At 32.4% G+C, this 23,635-nt stretch overlaps 2 protein-coding genes across 3 annotated transcripts in view; one reads left to right on the top strand and one right to left on the bottom strand.

The window, feature by feature from the left end:
* Nucleotides 1-3,375, top strand: part of LOC145312534 (uncharacterized) — a 45,527-nt gene extending 42,152 nt beyond the window's left edge. Inside the window, exons 17-18 of the mRNA XM_080151789.1 lie at nt 1,096-1,123; nt 2,761-3,375. Coding sequence (XP_080007915.1) covers nt 1,096-1,123; nt 2,761-2,913 — 181 coding nt within the window. The 3' untranslated portion in view covers nt 2,914-3,375. The remainder of the gene's footprint in view (nt 1-1,095; nt 1,124-2,760) is intronic.
* A 4,017-nt stretch (nt 3,376-7,392) lies between these two features.
* The window catches only part of LOC145311727 (uncharacterized), a 141,649-nt gene continuing 125,406 nt past the window's right edge, over nt 7,393-23,635 (bottom strand). For both annotated transcript variants that reach the window (XM_080150695.1, XM_080150696.1), the window contains exons 2-6: nt 22,458-23,069; nt 20,827-22,158; nt 12,653-12,827; nt 9,880-12,274; nt 7,393-7,820 (exon numbers count right to left, since the gene is read on the bottom strand). In XM_080150695.1, coding sequence (XP_080006821.1) covers nt 7,660-7,820; nt 9,880-12,274; nt 12,653-12,827; nt 20,827-22,158; nt 22,458-23,069 — 4,675 coding nt within the window. In that variant the 3' untranslated portion in view covers nt 7,393-7,659. The remainder of the gene's footprint in view (nt 7,821-9,879; nt 12,275-12,652; nt 12,828-20,826; nt 22,159-22,457; nt 23,070-23,635) is intronic.

The raw sequence follows: 23,635 nt of genomic DNA, 5'->3' as shown, positions 1-23,635 counted from the left end.
TCTATAGGGTTTATAATTAAAGGAAGAAGGAAGTAGCCGAAAAATAGCCTTAAACCATCTAACGAATAAAAAGCTTTCGAAAAGGAGATTTTATTAATTTTACTTCATTATTTTATACGATATTTTTAGACTATTTTAAAATATTAGCTGATTTTTTCCTCTATTGCAATATCCCTGAAGCTAGCTGGTCCTTGACATTTCTGTTAGTGAAATGAATCTTTAAAGTTGATAGAAATAACATGACATTGTAATTGCATGGAACTTTTAATAAAACCAAATGCACATTAGACTGGAACAAAATTTACAAAACTAAGACTAGAACTAAATTTTAGCTTCAAAACTTTTTAAAATCTTAATTGGTTTGCACAAACTAGCAGAGTTCAAGCTTTTCTATTATAATTATGATCTACAGAATTATTTTTTTCTACCAAAAATTAAGAAGCCTTTTATAGTGCCTAAATAAATGATATCGTACTGGCCTGGTCAACTAAATTTTTACTGGCCTGCCATTGGTAATTTAGTCTGTGTATTGGTCTATCTTTAGTCATTTATAATGTATGACGTCATTTTTTATAGGCGTTATAGAGAGCTTCAAAATTAAGGTTGTTTGTAACATTATCTTCCCATTTTTTCAGACAAAATATCCTCCCATGATTTTATTACCTTTTGTAATTAAGGTTGTCATTCTGTTTAATATATGAAAATCTAATTTTTATTTTTTTGGGACATACTATAATGTAAAGGTTGCATAAAAATATAGGTCACAAAGCATGAAATTAATTAGTATTATTTTATATCCTAACGTATATGATATAGTATTTTGTTGTTTATTACTTAGGTTAAAATTTATTGATGAATAAACCGCATTGTTTTGGTCCACGGCTCCTTATGGGCTAGGCATAAGAAGACACACATATTTTAAGTAAGGGGGGGGGGGGGGGGGCGCCGGCAGTATACATACTTCATAGAAACATATGGTTTATTTCCAAGGGTGCCTTGAATAACATACAAAATTATATTTTTTAATTCTTGATAACAATTATCTTGAAGAAAAGACGACTTTTTAAAACTTATCTTGATTAGTATTTATTTCAGGTTGATTGTTCATGAAAGATCTTGTAAGGTAATAATGATTTATCAGAAGCATAGCTACTCTACAACTAATAATTATTCAGATTCAGAGCAGCTTTTTTTCGCTAGACCTAGAACCGCAGTGTGGCTAACCAAAATAAATTGCGGATTTATATTTTTTACATCGATGTTGAGTCGGAGCCGAAGATAAATGAACATCTTACTTTTATGTCAACAAAATATTAATAAAAAGTTCCTTCCCCCCCCCCAAAAAAAAAAAATAAATCGGTTCATCTGTACATATGTTTAAATGAAGTTAAAAGACCAGTCTTGAATTTCTGAATGTCATTGTGTTGAAAAGAAATGTAGATAAAAACAATCACTTAATTCACAAGTGGGTCCATTTCAAGCAATTTTTTAGGGGCAAAAAATATCATTCTACAGGTAAGATTCTTTACAGCCCAGTAGGACTTTACCCTCATCTTTTGCCCTTTCCAAAGTCTTATCCTGTACCTATTTTACTGAAGTTATAGTATAATTATAAAAATAGCGTTACATAGTTGATATAAGATCTTGTAGTTTTTTGTTGGTTAGAGAATAGATATATTATTTACACTAGATTGTCATGTTCTCTAATAAAGTGAACCTTGTAGCGGGTTAAAATCCCCCGTTTACCCCATAACCCTCCCCTCCTGCTGTATAAACGAACTGATCAATGAATGACAGGGGAAATAGCAACCTGAATTGACGACAATTCTTCCCCTGTTATAATATCCACATAATCAATAATATGATATTGGTGACAAGTATCATTTAGTGCCATGTAGACATACATCTTTAAGATTATTTGTTGTTAAATTTCTCAATGGGAGGATTTTTACAGGATTTAAATAAGGGGGGTAATAGGGGTGGTCTGCTTGCGAAATATGTGATTCTTCCAAAGGATGATTAGGAGTAAATAAATGTTTTGATTATTAGATTAAACATTGATAACTTCACAAAACAGTTGTTTCATTTCAACCTTTCATTGTGCAATGACATGTGTTCTACGAAAATAATATTATTGATGATAAAAATTATGGTATTGGGTACCAAAGTTTCAAATTGCCAAACAAAATATTACAAAATACTACTTCCATTTAAACCTATGTTTTCAAGTAATTTTTTGTAATAAGCTTAACTTAGATACAACATTTTAACATAAGAAAATTAATAAGCGAAAAAAAATTTTGCAAATTAAAACATATTCAATGTTATTTGTTTTTAGGTTGGATATTATATTTAATTATTAGGTCTTCAGTTTTCCTTTTCTCCAAAATCTTTTCTAAAACATAAATCTATTCTGCTGAACTGTTGTTTATAAATAATTGTGCTTGTCTTTGTTTGAGCAATTCATTGTCTAATATTTTGAGCAAGGTCATCTTGTTATTTATTTATTATAATCATCCTTTAAATTAATTATCTACAATATGTTATTTTGCAAGGAGGATTTGTTTTTTGGTAGGTTAAGAAGGGCTTAGGAAATGATTATTATGTTCATAAATAGCACAGCTAACTACAATTAAGATGTATTTTATATCATTAAAGATTGATTTAAGTTTTATTTAGAAACTTAATATATATTTTTTTGGTAGAAAATGAACAGGAACCTAAAGATGTCGTCTTTTATTTATTTCATTTTTATTTCAGTTTCAAGCCAAGCCTCCAAAGACTGCGGACCCCTCAATGGCGCGTACCGCCCGCCCCACGAACAGACTGGGGGGCCACAGCCCCTCCCCCCCTGCCCATGTACCTGAACAAGTAGTTAGAGATATTCCTGTTCAATATTTTATTGCCAAGTAAAACAACAATCTTAACCCGGAAGAAATTGTTTTGTCTGCAAAAAACTATTTAATTAAGAGTTTGAATAAGAGTTTCCTTTCAGATTAAAATCTCCCCCTTTATTGAAAGAACACCTATTTATAAATAAGGGACTGGGACAAGTGTTCAAAAAATATTGTTTATAAATTCAAATTCATACACAGAAAGATCTTTTTTCAATTCAATACCTTCTTAGACTTTTAAATATTTGTTTGACAAACCATTTGAACGATTCCCTAATTGTCATATTGTTAAAAATGTTAACCAATTTAAAGTATAGTGATAAAGTTATTTTGAATTGTTTTTGGTTGGCCTTTAAAATGTATGTTGTTATGATACAAACAATAGTTTCTAGTGGGAAGGAATAAAATTTAGAGAAACTTTGAGAGTTGGCAGTACTCAGGTATTTTCAAAAACGCTTCTAGGAACAAGAAACAGAAAAAAGGGAAGAAAATAGACTAACGTTCAATATTTTGTTACTTTTTTTGTCTGTATGGTTCTGCATAATAGGTGCTTTCCTACAATTTTCTATTTATTAAAAAAAAGGGGGGGGGGTTCTTATGCCTAACCCCTGCAGGGAGGCTCTTATACAATACCCATTATAAGCCAACCTAACATGACCTAAAGTAATAAACAAACAGACGAAAAACTATCCCCCCTTATTTTCAAATTATTTTATAAAAAGAAAGGAGGGAAAAGGGGGGTTGTGTATTAGCGCCGCAAAATGTTTTCAGTAATACTTGTTTTTTCCCTGAAGAGGAGGTATAGGCAAATTGTAGTATTATTTGTATGTCTTATTTTTGTATCTGTATTTTTTAATCACCTGTGAATCAATATCTTGTTATGTTAGTTTTAAAACAAGATAATTTAATCCAAACAATTATTACTTTTACCACTTAGTTTTCAAATCAAGGTTGATTAGAATTCAAAACAAAACCTTAAATAAAAATTGCATGAAAGCAATGCAAAAAAAAAATTAAATTCTAACATTATTATGTCGGCATTCTTACTGATTATAAATCTTTTATCTAACTTTTCAAACTTCTTTTCTTTTAGAATATTATTTATTAATTTGATTATTTTTCTGTTCTTACACTTAACGATATTATACCTATAAAAAGTGTAAAAGACCTAAAAATGTTTAGTCATCAGCTAAAACCAACAACTGAATTAAATTGAGAAAAAGAAAAAGATATAAATGATTACATCTGTTATTTGTAATTTTGGATTAATTTTGTTGTTGGTTATACCTTAATCTTGTTTGTTCATACAGATTTTCAGGAAAGCAAGTATTCTGACAAAAAATAGAACCTGACTTATAAATCAGTGATCTTAAGGGATAGACAATGGATACACAAAATTACTCCTTCTGTAGATCAACTAACCAATCAAAATTTGATAAAAGTCACCAAGGTTGTTTATCCAACAAATAAGAAAACGTTATTATAAGACTTTGGGGACTAGTGTAATAAACAGCCCAATGTGCCCACCCTCCCTGCAAGTTATGTCAGCTGAATAAATTTTTTTTTCACTACACACTGACTCTATGTGTTAAATAGTTCATCATAATACATTTTAGCATTTCTTAAAGGAAGAAAAATAATGCATTTTGTTTCAATTTTGTCAGAATACTTTTAATTCCTTGCAGTTTTTGTGATATGTATAAAATTGTGACAGTCATATTGTAATAAAAGAAAAATATTTTATTTTGTATCGAAAAATTGATTTAAGTATTTTGATAAATTATTGAATTGTAATTTTAGTATTTGATAATAAATAATTGTATGTCAATAATCCAATAAATGTTTTCAATGTATTACTGTATTACTTTTAGTATGTGTTCAACTAAATTTATGAAATTCATGTCGGCTGGGTGATAAAAATGACTGCTGCGGGTCTATTTGGATAGTGTCCTAAAAAAGGACATTTTTTTTTAGCGGCCATGTATTTTGTAGGGAGGTAGAAATATTAATCAATTTGTCATCTATTGAATTATCCCTTAAAATTTCTAAACTTTTGGCGGCTTATTGTTATGAAAGCTGGCCGTCTGAAACTACTTTCCATCAATGCAGCTAAGGTAATCTGATTAATTTAATGAAACAGCATATGATATTTTACTCAACAATTTCCTAAGAATTTGATAGCTTTTACAAGGTTTTGTGATTTTTCTGTGGATATAATCTTACTTTAAAACTACAAGTGGCTGTGACCCTAGCATCTAGAGGCGCTGTTAGTGTTAGGGATGGGATTGAAAAATAGCATGAGACAATCCCAAGTCTAAGATCTAATATAAAAAATTCCTATTTAAAGCTTCCCTGTAATGGATAACGCAATTATTATAGAAAATATATATTTGTCTAAAATATGCTGAATTTAAATCCAGACCTGTCCTAAGCTTTCATTGAGGATTAGCATACGAAGAAAAAAGTCTACGATATGCCAAACTTCATTTAGACAATCACACAAACATTTTATTACTTTAACATATTTAATACGTGCAACAATAAACCGATTGAAAATTATATTCTGATGCTTTAGCAGGAACCTAGTTATAGTGTCTAACTTTTTTTCTTTGTGACGTACAAAATCCATCTCTTTTTTAGGGGTTTCCTTTCCCACCTCCCCTCTCATCCTTCGATTTTTGTTACGTCACAAAGATAAAAAGTTAGACACTATTACTAGGTTCCTTTAGCAGGAATAATCAATATCAATATAATCCCGAGGATTATTATTTCTGATCCCGAGGATTATTATTTCTTGATCCCGAGGATTATTATTTCTTGATCCCGAGGATTATTATTTCTTGATCCCGAGGATTATTATTTCTTGATCCCGCGGATTATTATTTCTTGATCCCGAGGATTATTATTTCTTGATCCCGAGGATTATTATTTCTTGATCCCGAGGATTATTATTTCTTGATCCCGAGGATTATTATTTCTTTGATCCCGAGGATTATTATTTCTTGTTATTCTAACTTTAAACATGTGAATTTAAGCCTGTTTTTCACGTGGTGACAGACAAGAAAAATTACCTCATCCAATAGAGGGTCAGTATATAACCTAAACAATATTCTTGAGGTGAAGCTTTCGGTAGTCTGCCCATTAAAGCATTCTGCAGTTTTCATTTAACAGGCCACACTTATTTATCCAGGGATAGGTATAACAAACAATGGATTTAATTCTAAAATAATATTTGGGGGGCAAATGGAGAGGTCGTCAATATTACGATGTGTTGCCCCCCAACGACAGCTGAAAAACATGTATAGGTTTCGTGATTTTCCCCCCGAATTAGATTCGTTATTGGTATAAGCTGTTATTTATCCATCATTTACAATTTAAAGTTCAGCTTTGTATCCTTTAGACACAGTTTTAATCAGTATATATTTAGGATTAGTATTGACCTAATATTTGTATCATAAACATTTTTTTAAAATTCTTAATGACGCTTATTTTTCTTTCTAGAACTTACTGAAGTTCTATTTTTTTAGTATAAAATTGACATATTTTGAGAATAGATTATGTTGAATAAGTCTTGACTTAATTTAAATGTACACCTTTTATGATAAACGGCAATTTTTCTTTCTCTTTTTTACTTCTGGTCTAAAATCAACTAACACTTTTTAAAAGCGAAGCTTTTCTATAATTAGGGTCGGTCCGTCCGTACGTCCGTCCGTACGTCCGTCCGTCCGTAACGGATAGCTTTTTTCGTTAATTTAGGCATGTTAGAATTGTCTTATCGATTTCAAATTTTGCATGGTGATTCCTTTAGCAGTTAGGTACGATTTAGAAAGCGTAGCAACTCTATAATCATTACCAAAATGTCCGTATGCCCATTTTAAACATATTGATTTTTTACTTTTTTAACATCAAATTTTTATGTGATGTAATCATCGGATTGATCTGATTTTTGGTATATTGATTCCTGGGACAACAAAGTATAATGTAATAAACGAAGCAACTCTATAATCAAGTCCTAAAAATGTAAGTATGTCCATAACCATTATCCTGTATCAAGCAGTTTTTTAACAAATTTACTTACAATTTTGCTTTGACTCTTATACATTTATATTAGGATTATTCAGTTCTGAAACTATACAAGTGTTAATGTCCGTTTGTCCTACCGTTTAAGTGCTTCGCTTTTATGGATGTTGTCATCCTTGTTTTAAAGAGAATATCTTGGAATAATCTTTATTTAATATTGTTATAATAACTCTTATGATTCAGATGTAAACTTTTTTTATGTATATAATTAAGACAAATAAAGAATCAAATAATAATAAAGTAAAAAAAAAAAATATCAGCTTATTTATGGCAAAGAAAAAGATACACTGGTTGCTTGTCTTGGAGGTTTCTGGGGTCATACAAATCAAGATAACTCATTAAACATATTTTTAGATTGGTGGAAAAGGTAAAACCCAACTGCCCTTACTTTCAAATAGGCACAATAAAAAACTAATATAATTAGTAACAGTTTATTAAAATAATAGAATTATGTTAACAATAAAACAGATAATAAAATGTTTATATTTACAAAAACTGATGAACGGTTATATCACATTATTATTACAAAACTAAAATAGTAATATTTTACATATTAATATACAATATATGATCATTATTGGGGATGGGGAGGAAGGGGAATGTTGGAACTGTATGTATGCAATGATTCGAACCTAAGAATCACATCACTGTCTATTATTTTGCACTGTTTTTATTTACATAAAAATTAACTTAAATCAAAAGAATAATGCTTCTTTTTCCACATTCCTTTAAAAATATTGTTGATTTTAAATTTTTTCTCGGTAGAATCTGCGATTAATTTTGCAAGAGCCTCAGAGTCAGGGGAGGCTTCTCCGTTAGGGCTACGGGAGTCTCCGCTTCGTGCATCTGAAAAAATGACATGTTTTAATATTTTGAAGAATAAGATTCATGCAATAGAAAAAGGATGTCTGACAGTTCCTTTATTTAACGAAAGATATAAGAAAAAGATAAAAAATGGTCTTCACGGAAAGGGTTCTTATAGGTTTTCTTATCTCAACTCTTCCAAGTTAAATCTTGTACCTAATGGATAAATATCTTTCAATTTATTCTAAATATTTACTGAAATGGGCCCCCCTAACCCCGCCTTCCCTCCCCTCCGCTTGTATTGTATCTCCAACTTTTCTGCCAATGAAAATAATAGTCTATTACAGTGTTTGTTATCTCAATTAAAAGAATTTGGAGAAAGAAAAAAAAACAATATAGTTTTACTGTAGGAAATCTAAAAAATATTATATTTGCTTGAATAATATTTATTTCTAAGACATTTACTACCCTATTATTTATAAGAAACTGCTTAAACCACAATTTACCAAGAAATAATGATAGAAACAGGTGTGTAGATAAAAAAATTAGGAAATATTTAACAGCATTGTTTCCAATCAAAAAGCTCCCAAATTTGGATAAAACAAAGGATTTAGCCATTTTTGGCAGGCTATTATTTTCATGAACAATTATATTACACGTCTTTAATTATACTTCCTGGTTAATAATAATGGTAAAATTAAGAAGCTTCTCTGCAATTTTAGTTATGTCCCGTCTGGATATTTTCTCACTTAATTTATTAGTTTTAATATAATACTTACAATTATTATTAGCCCCTTTCTAAGCAAATCTTTCTTTTTTTAAACCTTTTAAAAGATGCAAGTATTTGTAAGATTTTACATTCGGGTTAGATTAAATTAACATTCCTATAACATATAACTTAGCACACTCAATATTTGAATCACATCAATCAAAATACCAATAAAATATTATTTATTCTCATTTTCGCTCATTTGAACAAATTTATTCTTCTTTAAAAAAATTTAATTACACGAGATAAGCAATTAAATTTTCATTAAATTGTTTGGTGAAATGAAAAGAGCTAAATTCAGCCACCTTACATATTGCACATGTTGCTAGAATTACATAACAAAATTGTTTCATAAATATTTATGCATATGAGTCTTTAATATTTTCTAACTTTGATAGTTTAAAACAGCTAATCTTTTAAATCTTAACTTGTACCATGTCTATTTCTACTATTTCTTGTAAATAGGTTCAGGCTTTTAAAATTAACATTCAAATTGAATAAGTTTATAAAAAAGTTTTAGAATTTAAAGAAATTGTCCTAACTTTTGTGATTAAAAAAAAGCCAGTCGGTGCTTATAGTAAGTTGTGTAGATGTAAAATAATCCATAAAGGTTAGATATGAAGTCGTTTTTTTGTAGACCTATTATTTTTGAAGTAATTTGAGTTTTTTTTAAAATAAGTTGGTTTTAAGGTACTAAAACGCAACAAAAAAGAAGAAAATTGCCATTATGAAAAAAAATAGTAAGATCTTTAATTTGACATTTTACTTTTTGAATTCTGTTAAATAATTATTGAAAAAATCTATTTTCCGTTAAATCAAAACTTTGAACTTTGTTTGCTCGTCACGAATGGATTAAAATAAAATCACAAAAGTTAGGACACGTTCTTTGTGAATTGTTTTGTATCCTATGTGAACAATTAAAAATTCACATAATTTTATCATTAAAACAACAATTTCAAACTTATTTTATGTTACCTTTAAATAGAAAGATTTATTATATATAATTTATTTTATTAGCAAATAATCATAATCATGTCTATTTTATGTAATTTATAATTTTCTTTGGATAGGAAGTGTAAAATCAAGATTTATTTATTAATATCAACATTATTACTTTAAGTTAAAGAGTTCACTCACTTCTGCACATTATTTTATCTGTGAAGAGTTTAATTTTGGCAAAAAAACACACAATATAAAAAATGATAAGAGTGATGACATTATTCAGTTTTTTTTTATTTTTATATTTGGATTTCTACTTTCAAATCAACCTAAACTAATCTATCCTAAAATAGTCTGTCTTACAAAGTGTTGTAATAAACAAAAGCTGCTTACCTCTGTGTAAATGCATACTTGTTGATCTCTGAATAGACTCTGACTTTGGGGACCTTGATGCAGCCTTTCTTGGCTCCTCCTTACGGCCGCTGGACCGATTCTCCTTCCAGCTGCTGCCTTCCTCCTGCAGATTTTCCATGGATAATATCCTGCGGCCTCCAATAAATTTAATTTCTGAGGTCTCAGGCGGCGCCTTAATAGCCTCTTCTTCTTGATAGTCTACTTGGTCTACGCCGCCTTTCGGCGGTGATTTGGATTTTGATCTGGGCTTGTTTTCGCTTGATACAGGTCTTTCTGGTGAACGATGGCGTTTAGGGGATGGTTTGCGATTTTTAGCAGCAGATGATTCTGTTCTAGTTTGACTGGTTGAGGTGGTGGCGCGGCTTTTTTCAGCTGTTGTTGGCGGTGGCGGGGCTTCTGTCTTTTTGCGGGGTCTATCGCCTCCACTGCTTGGAGTCTTTCGGATGTCGGGTGTTCGCGGTGAGGAATTTGATCTGGTTGGAGTGTTGAGCTTGCGGCTGGCCGATGCGGCTTTTGATGGCGGTGTGGGCGGCTTGAAACTAGGCGGCTTTTCATCCAAACCGGATATTCGACCTTCGGATATCAATTTCTTGAGCATGCTTAGTTCATCATCGCCATCAGCGTCAGGGGTAAGTAAATCTTGAACAGCCTCTTTAGCCGCTTCTTTACCACTTTTTCGTGGCGGCTTTGGCTTTTTATCGCCTGTGCTGCTATTACTTGAGCTTCTGCGTTCTTCAGCTTTTACCTCGATGCGCTGGATAAATTGTTTTGGAGAGTCTGAGGAAGCTCCTTCAGGGGGGATCCTTTCCTCTACGGGGGATTTTTCATCCTTTAGGTCAATTTCCATCAGGGAAGGCAGGTTGGCAGTTGACTGGGAAAATTTGCGGCGGGTTGAGTTATCTTTTGATTTAGGACGTGTTGAGGCAGCAGCCGTGTGTTTTAAGTCATCACTGGTGATGATATGATAATCAAAGCTTGCTGCACTACTTGCCACTGACCAGTTGGACGTCTGGCTGGTGACTGTCCCGTGCATAGGGGTGGCGGAGATGGAGGGGATTGTTGAGGGGTCCATAGGAGGACCAGAAAACATTGAGTCAACATCTGAGAATGGACTTGTTGATTCTGTATCTTTCACTGGGGGTAGGTTCCGGTGGAAATCATCAATTAATTTATCCATGGAGGATCTTCGCTCTTTGTCAACATTTTCAGCTTTCCTTTTATCTTTAGAAGTATGTCTATCTTCCTCAAATTGTCTTAATAAATTGCTACTTTCTTGTGGAGTATAATTTCTAATTGTCTTTTTGTTAAGAATGATAGATGGATTAGAAGCTAGATGTACAGCAGTGTTGTGTATTTGTTTTGGGGTTGTGATACTTTCTGATCTCCGTTTCATCTCAGGAGTACCATTAATACTATCATGAGATAGGGAAGATTTTCCAGAAGAATGATTGCTTCCAATTGACCGTCCGCCTGACAGATCAGAATCCTTATCAAAACTTCCCTCCGACATGTTATGAATCAAAGTGTCAGTATCTGATAATTCCTCGCCTTTACCACCTGGAGTCTGACTTTGCCGGCGGCTACTGCTGGATTTTGTGTACTCAGGTGACCTGGAGGCCGGCCGGGTATCCGGGAAATACATGTTGGGGTTCTTCTGGAATTTATCCTTGAGGATCATACCAAAAGATGAACGATTCTTTTCGTTTCTATTCAGATATTTGTCACTGCCATATCTATTCTTTATTCCCATTCCATTATTCGGCTGGGTTGTTTCTAAAGTATTAGGAAGGCTTTGTAAATCAGGTCTGTCTTTTCCAAACCAGGGCTTCTCTTTTTTGCCAGAATGTTCAACTGGAGCCTGGTTAAAGCTAAACATGCTGAACGGACGGAATTTCTTATCCCTAGCATCTGTAGATTGGGACCTAGATTTCTTGTTATTTTTCTTGTTTTTATTTTCAATAGCAGCCGCATGCTGTAGGCTTGTAAATGTAGTTTCTTTGTAGCTTTTTTGGCGCTTAATTTTAGAATCTCCTTCCTTCTTAGCCATTTCTTCCTTTTGTAGGTTAACAAGATCACTTGTGCTGAACGGGAAGGCGGACTGCATACCAGAGCGTTGCATTTCAGGTAAGAATCTTCTAAAGTCATCTGGATTCAGGGGCAGCGTGGTCCTGCTGGGTATATCAAAATGTAGATGTCCTAACAGTTCAGGGTGGATGGAAATTTCTCCAGCCACTAGTGGGTGTGTGTGAGGGAATCCACGGCGCACAAGGAGCTCGCGCTGTGCGTCAATGTTCATTTGATGCTGCCAGCGCAGCTGCTCGTCAATGTAGCCAGGGATGTCTGGTCTCACTCCAAAGTTACGTGCCACATTTATCTTAACAGAAAAAAATGGTTTTTAAAATCAAAAATAAATATAAGTGGCTGTGACATGTTTCTATGATGTTAAGAAATAAAGGGAGTGGAAATGGAAAAATTATTTGCCAAATTCCTAGTCCCTTGCCCCTGCTTTACTACATTACATTGTAAATTACACAAGTACCTAAACTTTTATAATCACGTTATCTTATAAGTTAGATAAAAAAAAACTTTCGGCGTTTAAATCGTGATTGTGATGGTTGGTTCCAAAATGATTATGTTTAAACTTTTCAACTATTAAAATTTTTCTATAAAATGGGTAATTTTGTCTATCATGATTGGGTACGCACATTGATTTATCATTAATCGTCCTATCACCTAAAATCCCTGAATTTACCTGATTTCTAATGTGGACAGGAAAATCATCAGTAAAGGGTCTCTTGTTCATGTTGTTATTATTATTGTTATTGTGCCTTCTCCTGAACTCCTCCGAGAGTCTGAGGTCAACCAAGCTCCGTTGGCGCATCGGTGGCATCCCTGCACTCCCTGGTGGACCTCCTCGGCTAGCAAATCTAAATAAAATATAATATGTTAATTTTCTTTTAAAAATAATTACATACAAGCTTTTCGAAAATATCAAAATAGTTAAACGTTTATGCTATTTTAAATCAATAATAAGACAAAATTAGCTCATATAACATCATGTATGAAAACAAAATGTCAGTCAAAACCACTTTTCATTTAAAGTCTTATACTAATAGAAAAAACAATTGAAATTAAATGTTCATGTAATACTTTCATGATTCATTGTAAAAGTCAATTTGTTTCCTTGTGTGAAATTTCTATATTTTTTAATCCTAACAATACAATGTTTTTATTAATATCCGTTTTAATCTATGTATGTTATTAATATACAATATACATTACTTAAAAGATATAGATTTTATCCATGAAAAGGGATTACTTGATAAGAATGTTATAAAATGGTGGTGCAATTAAATCCAATATGTTTATTTATCCACAGAGTAAACATATAATATAATTAAAATAGAGAAGAAAGTTTTAATGCTTGGGAGAATGCGATTGGTAAACGATGCGATTGTGAAAAATAACATTAAAAAATGACCAATGCTTTAAGCAGTGTCCTACTTTATGTTTTAATTGCATTATTACACTAAATCTAATAGTAAAAAATTTTATATGAAGGCTAGTAGGTGCTTAATAGTAGCCTTAATAATGTCGACATGAATATCATGAGAATCAACATAATATGATAATAGCATTTTGCCATAAAATTACCATAATCCAATACAATTGTTGAAGTAAAATTGTTCTATATTTAATAGGGTTGATCACAAACAATAAGAAAATCTATAGGGGTTATCCTTAATCTCACAATACAATATAACCTTTTACTTCAGCCCTATGCCTGGTTTTCCAAAGTTTTGTAACATCTTGCCAGAGGCAAAGTGTTACAGTTAAGCTGTGTTAACTAGGTTCATAAAGAAATTTAATATAGAAATTAAATAATAAATACTTATGAGTTGATTTTATGTGTTCTTTTACTTTTTTTTGACTTAAGTTTTACCTTGCTCTGTAAACGAATTTTTAACAGCTAATGTCGATTATCATTTAGGACAATTTTTCCAATTATCATATTTTATAAATGATCATGAAGATTTTGTTTCCCAAAATTTTAAAACAAACAAAAACATATTACTGCCGGTATACCTATATCTACGATTCCAAAGTGTAATAATACAGTATATAGTATATACAATATACATAGTGTTATGTTAATACAATTTCAACACAAGTTTAACACTGATACTAATTGGTTGCTTGAAAAAGTCGACAGGATTTTACTTTTGGTAATCCGTACTTTCCCTCAAATTGACCAATGAAGAAAGAATCGTCAACTACCTTATATTAAAAAAAAGTTGACAGTAAGAGGTTGGAGTTGTTGTTTTCCTAACCCTTGCAGGGGTCAGTAAACCTTTCGGGCTTGTAACTGCGGTGACCTAACACTTCAGGGCAACCTTGCACCCAATATAATCTAACCTTAAACATTTTTTATTTTAAAATAAGGCCAGGGGTGGGTGTTTTCTGTGGTCGACTAGGAACTTTGAGGGAAACCGGATGGTAATCTTACATCAGACCTATCTATTGACAAAATTATATTCTTTAAGGCAAATATTAATTGTCTTGGCAAAAACGGAACTTATTGAGATATTTGTTTCTTGTTCAAGATGTACATATGGCTGCTGTTATACCTATTACATATGTTAGTTTTTTTTACAGTTGCTACAAACAAGAACAATAAAATGTCATACAAATAAAAGCGAAACATATCTTTATATAAAAGTAACAGTATGACTCTTTGTCTGTAGCGAGGGTTCTTGCAAACCACTGAACTGATATGGTTTTCCTTTAAAGTGAAGCTTTTATATAAAGGTTCAATGTATGTTTTGGGGTGGGGTACCTACACCCTTACAAAACAAATGACCCTGTAGACCAACAGACCGCCATGGGAGTCTTGTTAAGAATCTTCACTGGACCAAAACCTTTTTGTCTTAACCTCTTTTCGAGGAAGCTTTGTGTTTATCAAGTTCGAAATTAAATTCCTTATCATTAACCTAGAATTAAGCGCAAATGTCGTCTTTTTTGACTTTCCCTTCATAAAGTGACGCAGCATGGATTGTTTATATGCGCCCACGTTTTTCACTTTTGAATGAGACATGAGTGTGTGAAGATTTCGGAGAACAAAATTGGGCCTATCATTGGTCTCATAGTGTGTGAACGACCCTAGTATATCAGGGATTTGAAACCATAAGAGCTTCAGGTAGAATTTGTTAATTTTATTAGGAAGAATGGTGTATAGGGCGATTATATGTAGTTTTAAAAAGGCTTTAGCCAGCTAAGCATGAAACTTAATTATGATTAATATATGTTTTAGTAATTTTTATGTGCCTTATTGTTGCATTTAACAATGATTTATTAAACCAAATAATTTTCCTTTAAAGCCAAAGTTTCCAAAGATTTTTTACCGTAGAGAAAAATGATTTTTAAAAAGCAAATAAGATTACGTGGTTATAAATAACTGGAATTATGAACTAATTGATATTGTAATTTCAGGTCTTTGAAATAATTTCATCAATAAATCTATATTCAAACCTGCTGTTGAAACTTGATGGTTCCTGGTATTGGGGGTTTGTATGTTCGCCAACTGATCTCGTGAACTTCCCGCTAATTCGGAAGTCAAGCTCAACCAAAGTGTCATGGTTGAGACACTTTTTCACTCTAAAATTTTAAGACTTACAAAAAATCTTTTTGTTATAAAATTTAAATCAATTTCTAGAACCCATAGGAAAAACAATTCTTGTATGTTACTTTTTTTATGGCCATATGGCTATTTGACAAACTAGATTGAAAAAACACACAAAAAATCATTATTACATACTTGCATACATATATTAACAGAGACAAAGGGACAAGAATATTAAAAAATGCATAAATAATTTTCTTAGAATACAGATTCTAATATTATAATGTAAATTTTACTATTTAAAATATCATATTAAACGTATGGTAATAATGTCGACACATTGATACTGATAATATGTCAGTTATGCCCATTAAAAGATATAAAATAGACAGGAAATTGTATACTTGCTTATCTCTTGACACCTGCAGCTATTAGAAATATTACAATATTGTGTATTATGTGGTAGGAGTGAGTGACGTAACAAATCACAAAGACAAAACCACAGGGAAATAGGAATTTACCATTGGTAAAAATATATATTTTCCACCTTCAACTTTTTGGCAATAAAAGAATGTCTATTTTGTCTGAAAAAGCGGAATACAAGCGTGTCTGTTTTTTTGGGTTGAAAAAAGATCTCACTAACCGTTGACCACTATAGCCTTTAGTAAAGCTTTATTACATAGGTCCAGAAAAGATTTTTATTTATTATCCTAAGCAAAACAACCACTAAAAAACAACTTCCCTTAAATCTTGTTTCTTTTTAAACAAATTAATAAATTGGTAAAGTGTTGCATTGACGTTCCCTCAATTTTAAAGTACCCCTCTAAGTGCCTTTATTTTCTTAGATTGTCAGATTCCTTATCCTTGACAAAAAAAACTAACAAAATGGTAATTAAAAAGAGGTTTTGTAAGATTTTTGTTTAATAAAAAATTTCTTCTTTTGTCATATTGTACATGAAACAAAAGTTAGTCTTAAAGGAGGGTTAGATTGGCAACTATTACGTGAATATTTATGCACCAGAGACAAGGAATGTATCAATCATAGACCCATAGAAAAAATATTTTCTGGCAAAATTTTCGCCATCCAAAGAGCACAAGTTTTCTACCATTTTCTTTTATGCACACATTTGTGCTTTAAACTCTTTTAAAAACTTTAATACAATATTTAATTGTTAAAAGTTATAATGATATCCCTTGTCCTTGCAATAAGATTCCCAAGTTTTAAATTTCTCGGAAGTTTAAATGATATGATTTGAATTACATTGCATTGTGAGGTAGTATGCATTTAAACAAAAGGAGTAATTTCATGAATGTAAAGGACATTTAAAGAGCTTAGCTACTTCATATGATAGTCAATTATTTGCCATCATACATCGTACGGGATATATAAAGGGCATTGGAAATAGCTTGGTCAATTACTTTTTTTTTATTATTAGACTTACAACTTTAGGGGGGGGGGGGGAGTTACAAAATCTCGAGATTAGTTATTGAGCTCAATAACTAATCTTCATTTTTTTGTACTTCCTTGCTATCTAACATTAGATGAACATTATTTGGTCATTTGGAACAATCCCTTTACATATTGGCACACCATTTTCTTCAAACTTTATGCAAGTTTCACTTTAAAGAATCAGAAAGGGTATGGTATTACAAAATTTAATTAGGAAATTATCAATGTAAATATCAATCAGGGAACTGCGATGTCAAGTATGTAATATTTAGACAATACATAATTTACTCGTCAATCTGAAGTCAGTTTTTCTTTCCCTTACTTTCGTTTTGTCTTCATTTTAACAAAATTCTGAAAAATTTAAAAAGCCTTGTTTGGATCTTCATTGTCTAGATAAGTTTTCCGTGTCTTTCAAAGGAAGGTATTATGAATTGATGTACATTGTACAATATACTGTTACGTCATTGTTAACATGGATTACATGCAATGGGATTCTTTCATTTGCCCATAGAATAAATGTACAACTTTTTAACTGAAATTATATAAACATAACAAAAGTATAACACCAGTTTTTTTTTCAAGGCATTATCAAAATGTCGACGTCAAGAAACTTTTTGTTGTTCAAAAAGTTCATAATTTTACACCAATTAACACTTTATTAATTGTCATGTAGTCTACATATACCTTCAAATTCTGTATTGATACAAATTAAAATTAGCACATCTTAATAACTATCGACTTATTAGTTCAAGGTAAAATGAAAATAAGGGATTTAATGAGGGATTATTATATTCAAATTTATATTTTAATGATATATTAAGAAAAAAAAAAAAAATAAAAAAAAAAAAAAATAAACAAAACAAATTTCTTCCAGTTCAAACAAATACTTTGTGCTAATTTAAAATCTTGCAAGGTGAGGATTTCTGGGAAGGTAAATCTTAAATTTAGCTAGCCCTATAACCATGTTTGTATGTACATGTGAATAAAAAGTCATTATATTGTTGGGTAGGTCAAAAACTACGTGACCTTTTTTCTCAAGACAATACTTCCCCATTTTCTCACAGTAAAATGACAGGACATTCATTCCCCCTTGAAACCACTGTATAGAGAAATAATTTTGCCCTTAAGGTAGTAAATAAATTAATTGAAATAAATCAAATCATAACCTACAATTTGAAAAAATTATATAGCTTTAGATGTAACACAAATAAAATAAAGCTTAAAGTTCATAATAAATCTAATTTTATAGCTCCACAAATTATTCATGGTGTTTTTTATCCCACGACCCTTTCGCCTTTGAAATAACCCTGCTGCACACGTACGCTTAAAATGCGTATATTTTAAGTAAAGGGTTGAACTGATCTTTAAGGCTTTATTTAAAAGTTAAAATCTCTGCAAAATTTGGGATACAATTATACATTTTATTTATTGATGTTTACTATTATAGGGCGTTCAATATGATTGGTCATTAAGAGCTTACTACATTTTATAACAAGATTTTTATTTTTCACCAAACATTTTTCTACAAGTTTTTCGTCCTAACAATTTGCTATCGCTCGATTATTTAATACCTTGGGATTTAAATATCCATTTATGCTAAATTTTGTTTGATTAAATAACTCATTTATAGCTTTGCATTATAGACAGCTTTCCGCGGATATCAAAATGAAAAATTTTAAGATTAAAACCAGTTTTATTAGACTTGATTTTTTCCTAATAAAACTAATATTCAAGGTTGTAACTCCTACCCCCTCCCTCCTTAGTATAATATTCCTTTATCCCTGTTAAAATTTGACTAAGTAGAAAAAAGGTGTGTAAATTGACCCTAAGTATAGTCTATAGACATGAGACAAGGAAGTAAATTTAGTCTCTAATTTTGAATCTAGAACCTGAGAAAATACAATTTTAGGCCATGTAATTTTCTGTTTAATTTTTTTTTTAGTTTAATCTTTCATAAAAAGAATAAAATAAAGCATATTTATTTTAAGTTTTTAAAACTAACCTAAAAAAAAACCTAATAATAACAGATGAAAATCAAAAACTAAACCATATAAAAATGGCCTTGAAATGAAATGCGACTGTCAAGTGACTTCTCTAGTTTTTGACAAGTACGTCCTTGTTTAACCATAAATATTTTTAAAGCTTTCTCTCTCCACTATAATTGTTTACACCCAGGTTATATATAAAGGTAGTCCATAAAAAGAGTTCAAACCCATATATGCACAGGATTTTGTCTGAGGGGTAGGGCACCATACTATAATTTAAAGGGTTGTGTTATCAAATATATTTATTTAATATAGTCTTGATTTTGTACACCAATCATAATTACATCGTATACATGTTTAATGTATATCATTATTTGTACACCTCTATACATAGTCTTTATATTGTACACCAATTAATAACTTACTAGTTATACAATTATTTGTACACTTGTACACACAGTCTTAATGTTGTACACTAATCCTACCTTACATTGTATACAATTCATTACTATGCAAATCTAAACATAGTCTTTATATTGTACAACAATAATAAATGTATACCATTATTTGTATACCTGTACATAAAGTCTTGATGTTGTACGCCACCAATCATACCTTACATTGTATACATGTATACCTTAAATAGACACAGTAAAAGAAACCCAGACAACGCCCATAACTTTAAAGAAATGATTAAGCATGTGATGAAAAATCTTTAAAATATAAGAAATGAAAAAACTATGTATAGTCTTAAGAAGCTAATGTGCAGTCAAGATGCAATCTGAAATATTGCTTGCTTGAAATATGTATAACAGTTAATGGGACAAATGTCTTCAAAGCATATTAGTTATTAGCCATATATGGAGAGTCGTACTGACATATTCTAATTGACAAGATGCTACGCCACCAAAATTAAAAGTAAAGGGAGTTAAACGTAAAAATATTTTAAAATAATAAAAAAAATTTATGCAATTTTAGAAGTGCAAAAATAATGATTTACCCTCCCTTCATTAAAAATAATGATATGGACGAAAATTTCCCACTCGAAATATCCCTTGTGGAAAAAAAGGATGATTTGTATATGTAGAATTTTTGTGCACATATGTTTGTGCATGGATATTGTTAAGTATAAATAATTTTATTATGTTTATAAAAGGAAAACTAAAAATGTTTTAACTTCTGGGAAGCCTTTTAAAATTTCCTATTTTTGGTTGACTGTTTGGGGTGATAGATGAATCCTTTAAAGAGAAATGGCGCTAGAAAGAAATAATCCACTAAAACATATTTAACTTATAGGTTACGTTGTTTAGGTAATTTTTACAGGGTGCGATTGGACAAAAGATCTAAAATTATACTGATCTTCTAGGTTTTAAGAAAAAGTTCTCTTATTTGGGGTCAATAAATAAATCTGTATATTGTAAAACAAATATCAGTGAACAAACTTTTTCACTGTAAATTTAATCTACAGAATGTTCTAACTTTGTTGGTCTTAATTGAGAGTATATTGTCTGCAATTTATCGTCCATTGTCTTATCCTTTAAGATCCCTCAATTTTTGCTACATATTAACAGAATGATTTTCCCTTTTTTCTGTGCATGTTTCCAGTGTGTGGGCGGGTGAGATGGGGCAGATAGTTTTAGTGCACATACACCCAAAAATTGTTGGGATTTAAATTGAATTAGTTTTTGCTTTTCTTTTTATATATGTATTTTAATGAGTAACTACTAAATTGTCTTATTTTTTAGTAAACCACAATTCAAACCTTTTTTTTTTTATACTTTTAAACAACTTAATTATATAAATTATTATAATTGTGAGGAAAACATTGAATTTTTCAACATATTTAAGAAAAAAATAAAAATAATTGTTACCTTGGAAGCATTTTTTCCAGGACAGCTTGAGCCTCCTCAGGAGAAGGGGGTGCAAGGTGGGGCCCCCCCACTCCTCGCATCTCCCTCACAGGCGAAAACCCTTCCCTCCTAACGGGGGAAAATCCATCCCGCCTGTTAGGCGAAAATTCGCCTACACGCCGCGATTGCGAGAGCGCCTGTGACCTTCGGCTACTGTCAACACGTCGTTGCTCTCCACCATCACGGTATCTTCCGCCGGCACCCAGTTCCCGACCCCCTTGCCCAGACCTGTCAAGCTCGGAAGGTCGGGAAGGCGAGTAGCGCCCGTGCGATTTGGACCTGTGAAACGAGGCACCATCGCCGGGCGGCCGGCCAGCAGCATCATGTATCTGACGGTCATCTGCGCGTCGTCCGCGTGACCTTGACCGTCCTCTGTTGTCGTCATTATCCTGGCGCCTGTCCTTACTGCCGCGGCTGTTATGCCTTGTTGGCGAGTCATGTCTTGCCTGCAGCGGACCCAAAGATTTTGACCTTTTGTTGTCCTCATTTCTAGAGTTTGTCATATCATATCTTCTATTTCTCCTACGACCTGATGGGCTGTGTGTAGATATTCTTCGCTCACTTGGACTACGAATATTGTGTCCACGATCTGAAGGGCTTCTAGTCCCATCAGACCTGCCCATGGGGCTCCTAGCACCCTGTCTCCGTCTATCAGGACTCCTTGTCCCATTGCTCCTGCTAACTGGACTCCTGGTACGGCTAACTGGACTTCCTTGCCGTCTGTCAGGACTAGAATTGGTCCTGTGATGGTTGACAGGACTTGCTGTGCCTCTACGTGGGCTCACGTCTCTATTGCGTCTTCCAGAAGAGCTGGATGTTCTTGAGCTGTTCTTTTCATCATCAATTCCATTAGGCCTCATTACCATGGGATGGCGCTGGGATGGAGTGATTGGGGGTGGGGGAGGAGGGGGCAATGGAACATTTTTACCTCCCTTATCAGAAAATTTTGATATCTTTCCCTTTGTATCTGTGACCTTAACTTTGAGTTCATTCATTAGCGCAGCTTCTTTTGATGTAATATCAGTCTCTTCAATTCGTCTGGTTGACCTATCCCGTCCATTTCTCTCTGCTGAATCAGAGACATCTCTCTGTCTGTTTCTGAACCTTTCTTTAGAACTATTGCTGTCTGTTCTGTGGCTTCTCTCTGCGCTACCTCCCTTCAGGTGAATCCTATGCTTTTCTGGTTTGGGAGGAGGGGAGCCGTTGCCATGAATGTCGGCGCGGATTCTGTCAGTTTTAGCCGGCATTTTGCGCTCTTCAGAACCATAAATAACTGCACCCCCATCACGGGATCTAAAAAATGTATTTATAATATTTTATGTAAAATAATCTAAAATAAATTTAGAATTTAAATTATTATATTTGAAAGTAAAAAGGAATATAACATGGCAGACTCAATATTGATAATTAACTTTAATAACCTTGCTTTTAATTGAATGAAGATATGATAATGTTTGCTTAAAAAACTTAAGATCTAACTATTGTAGACAAAAAAAATAAATAAGAATTCTATTTATTCCATAAAATTAATTTGGTTAATATGTCCATTATTTTTCAAATCAGAACATCTAATTTATTTTCCAAACACTTACTTTTGTCTGAAATCAGCAGAGCCGTGACTTCTTCCCCCACTTCCCGAGCTCTGGCTACGCCCTGGTAGGCCGCCACCAGCAGATGACCCGCCAGTTGATCCAGTCTTGCTGCGGCCGCCGGAAGAACTAGCCGCCGAATTGCGCTCTAAAAACTGCTTTTTAGCCGCCACATTGCCAACCAACATGGCTCTGTCGTGTTCAATGCTACGGCTGCGGATGTCAGCAATGTCTGTTCTGCCGCTGCCATTTGTAGCACTACTGCTGCCACCGGCAGGCTTTTTCTTGCGATCCACCGGCGGAGGGTGAGTCCTTGTGTTTGGCGGACTTGGTAGCGGATCAAAAATTCTCCGCCGCTCCGTTCTTGTAACTTTGTCATCATTATAAATTTCCTCTGTCAATTCACTAAAAATATCGTCTATCTGTTCATTGATTGACAGTCGGCTACCGCGGATTTCCGGGCGAATTTTTTCCTCCGGACTTTCGCGGTGGCGGGAGGACGGTGGTTCTGGCCGCCAGCGTGGCGTGAACTCTGATTCTGTTGCGGAGGTGAGACCATCGTCGAATTCTCCAATCACTTGGTCCAATACGTCCAGGCTACACCGCACATCATCACTGAATAAAAAGAATATTTTAGAAAACTTAAAAATACATAAAATTTAGAGAAATATAGTACAGATGACCAATAATTTAGATTCAAGGTAATGTTGAAGCACAACAAATATTATATGAAGTCTTTTTTAAGTAAAATATTGTAAAAAAAACTTTACTTTTAATTAGTAGAAAAGATAAAGGCGAAATAGTTTTCTTCAGATATCTAAAGTTTTAGCTGTAAAAACATTTATTCCAAATACTTTTTCTTGCCCAAACATTTGTTGGCAACAATATTTAAATCTACATGATATGTGTGCAAAGTAAAACTGTCCAAATAAAAAGCTTTTATCTTCTTTGCTGAAAGGTTCTTTAGATCTACGGTTTTTTTATTGCCATGTGTTTTCCATTCAAATTGTAAAATTTAGGTGACATATATTATTATGGCTTTCAAGGGGTATGGGGGACTTTATATATTGACTATGATTATAAATTTTAGTATGATAACTTTTGGTACAGAAATAATAAATTCTCAATTATAAAAAAATATTCGAGGCAAAATATTTTACTTTATATGCAAATTCAAGGTT

Source organism: Acartia tonsa, chromosome 2 (genome assembly GCF_053477335.1).
Source record: "Acartia tonsa isolate MP-2025a chromosome 2, ASM5347733v1, whole genome shotgun sequence".
In the NCBI taxonomy this organism is placed as follows: Eukaryota; Metazoa; Arthropoda; class Copepoda; order Calanoida; family Acartiidae; genus Acartia; species Acartia tonsa.
The sequence above is the reverse complement of the archived record's forward strand: the minus strand, read 5'-3'. Positions and strand labels throughout refer to the sequence as shown.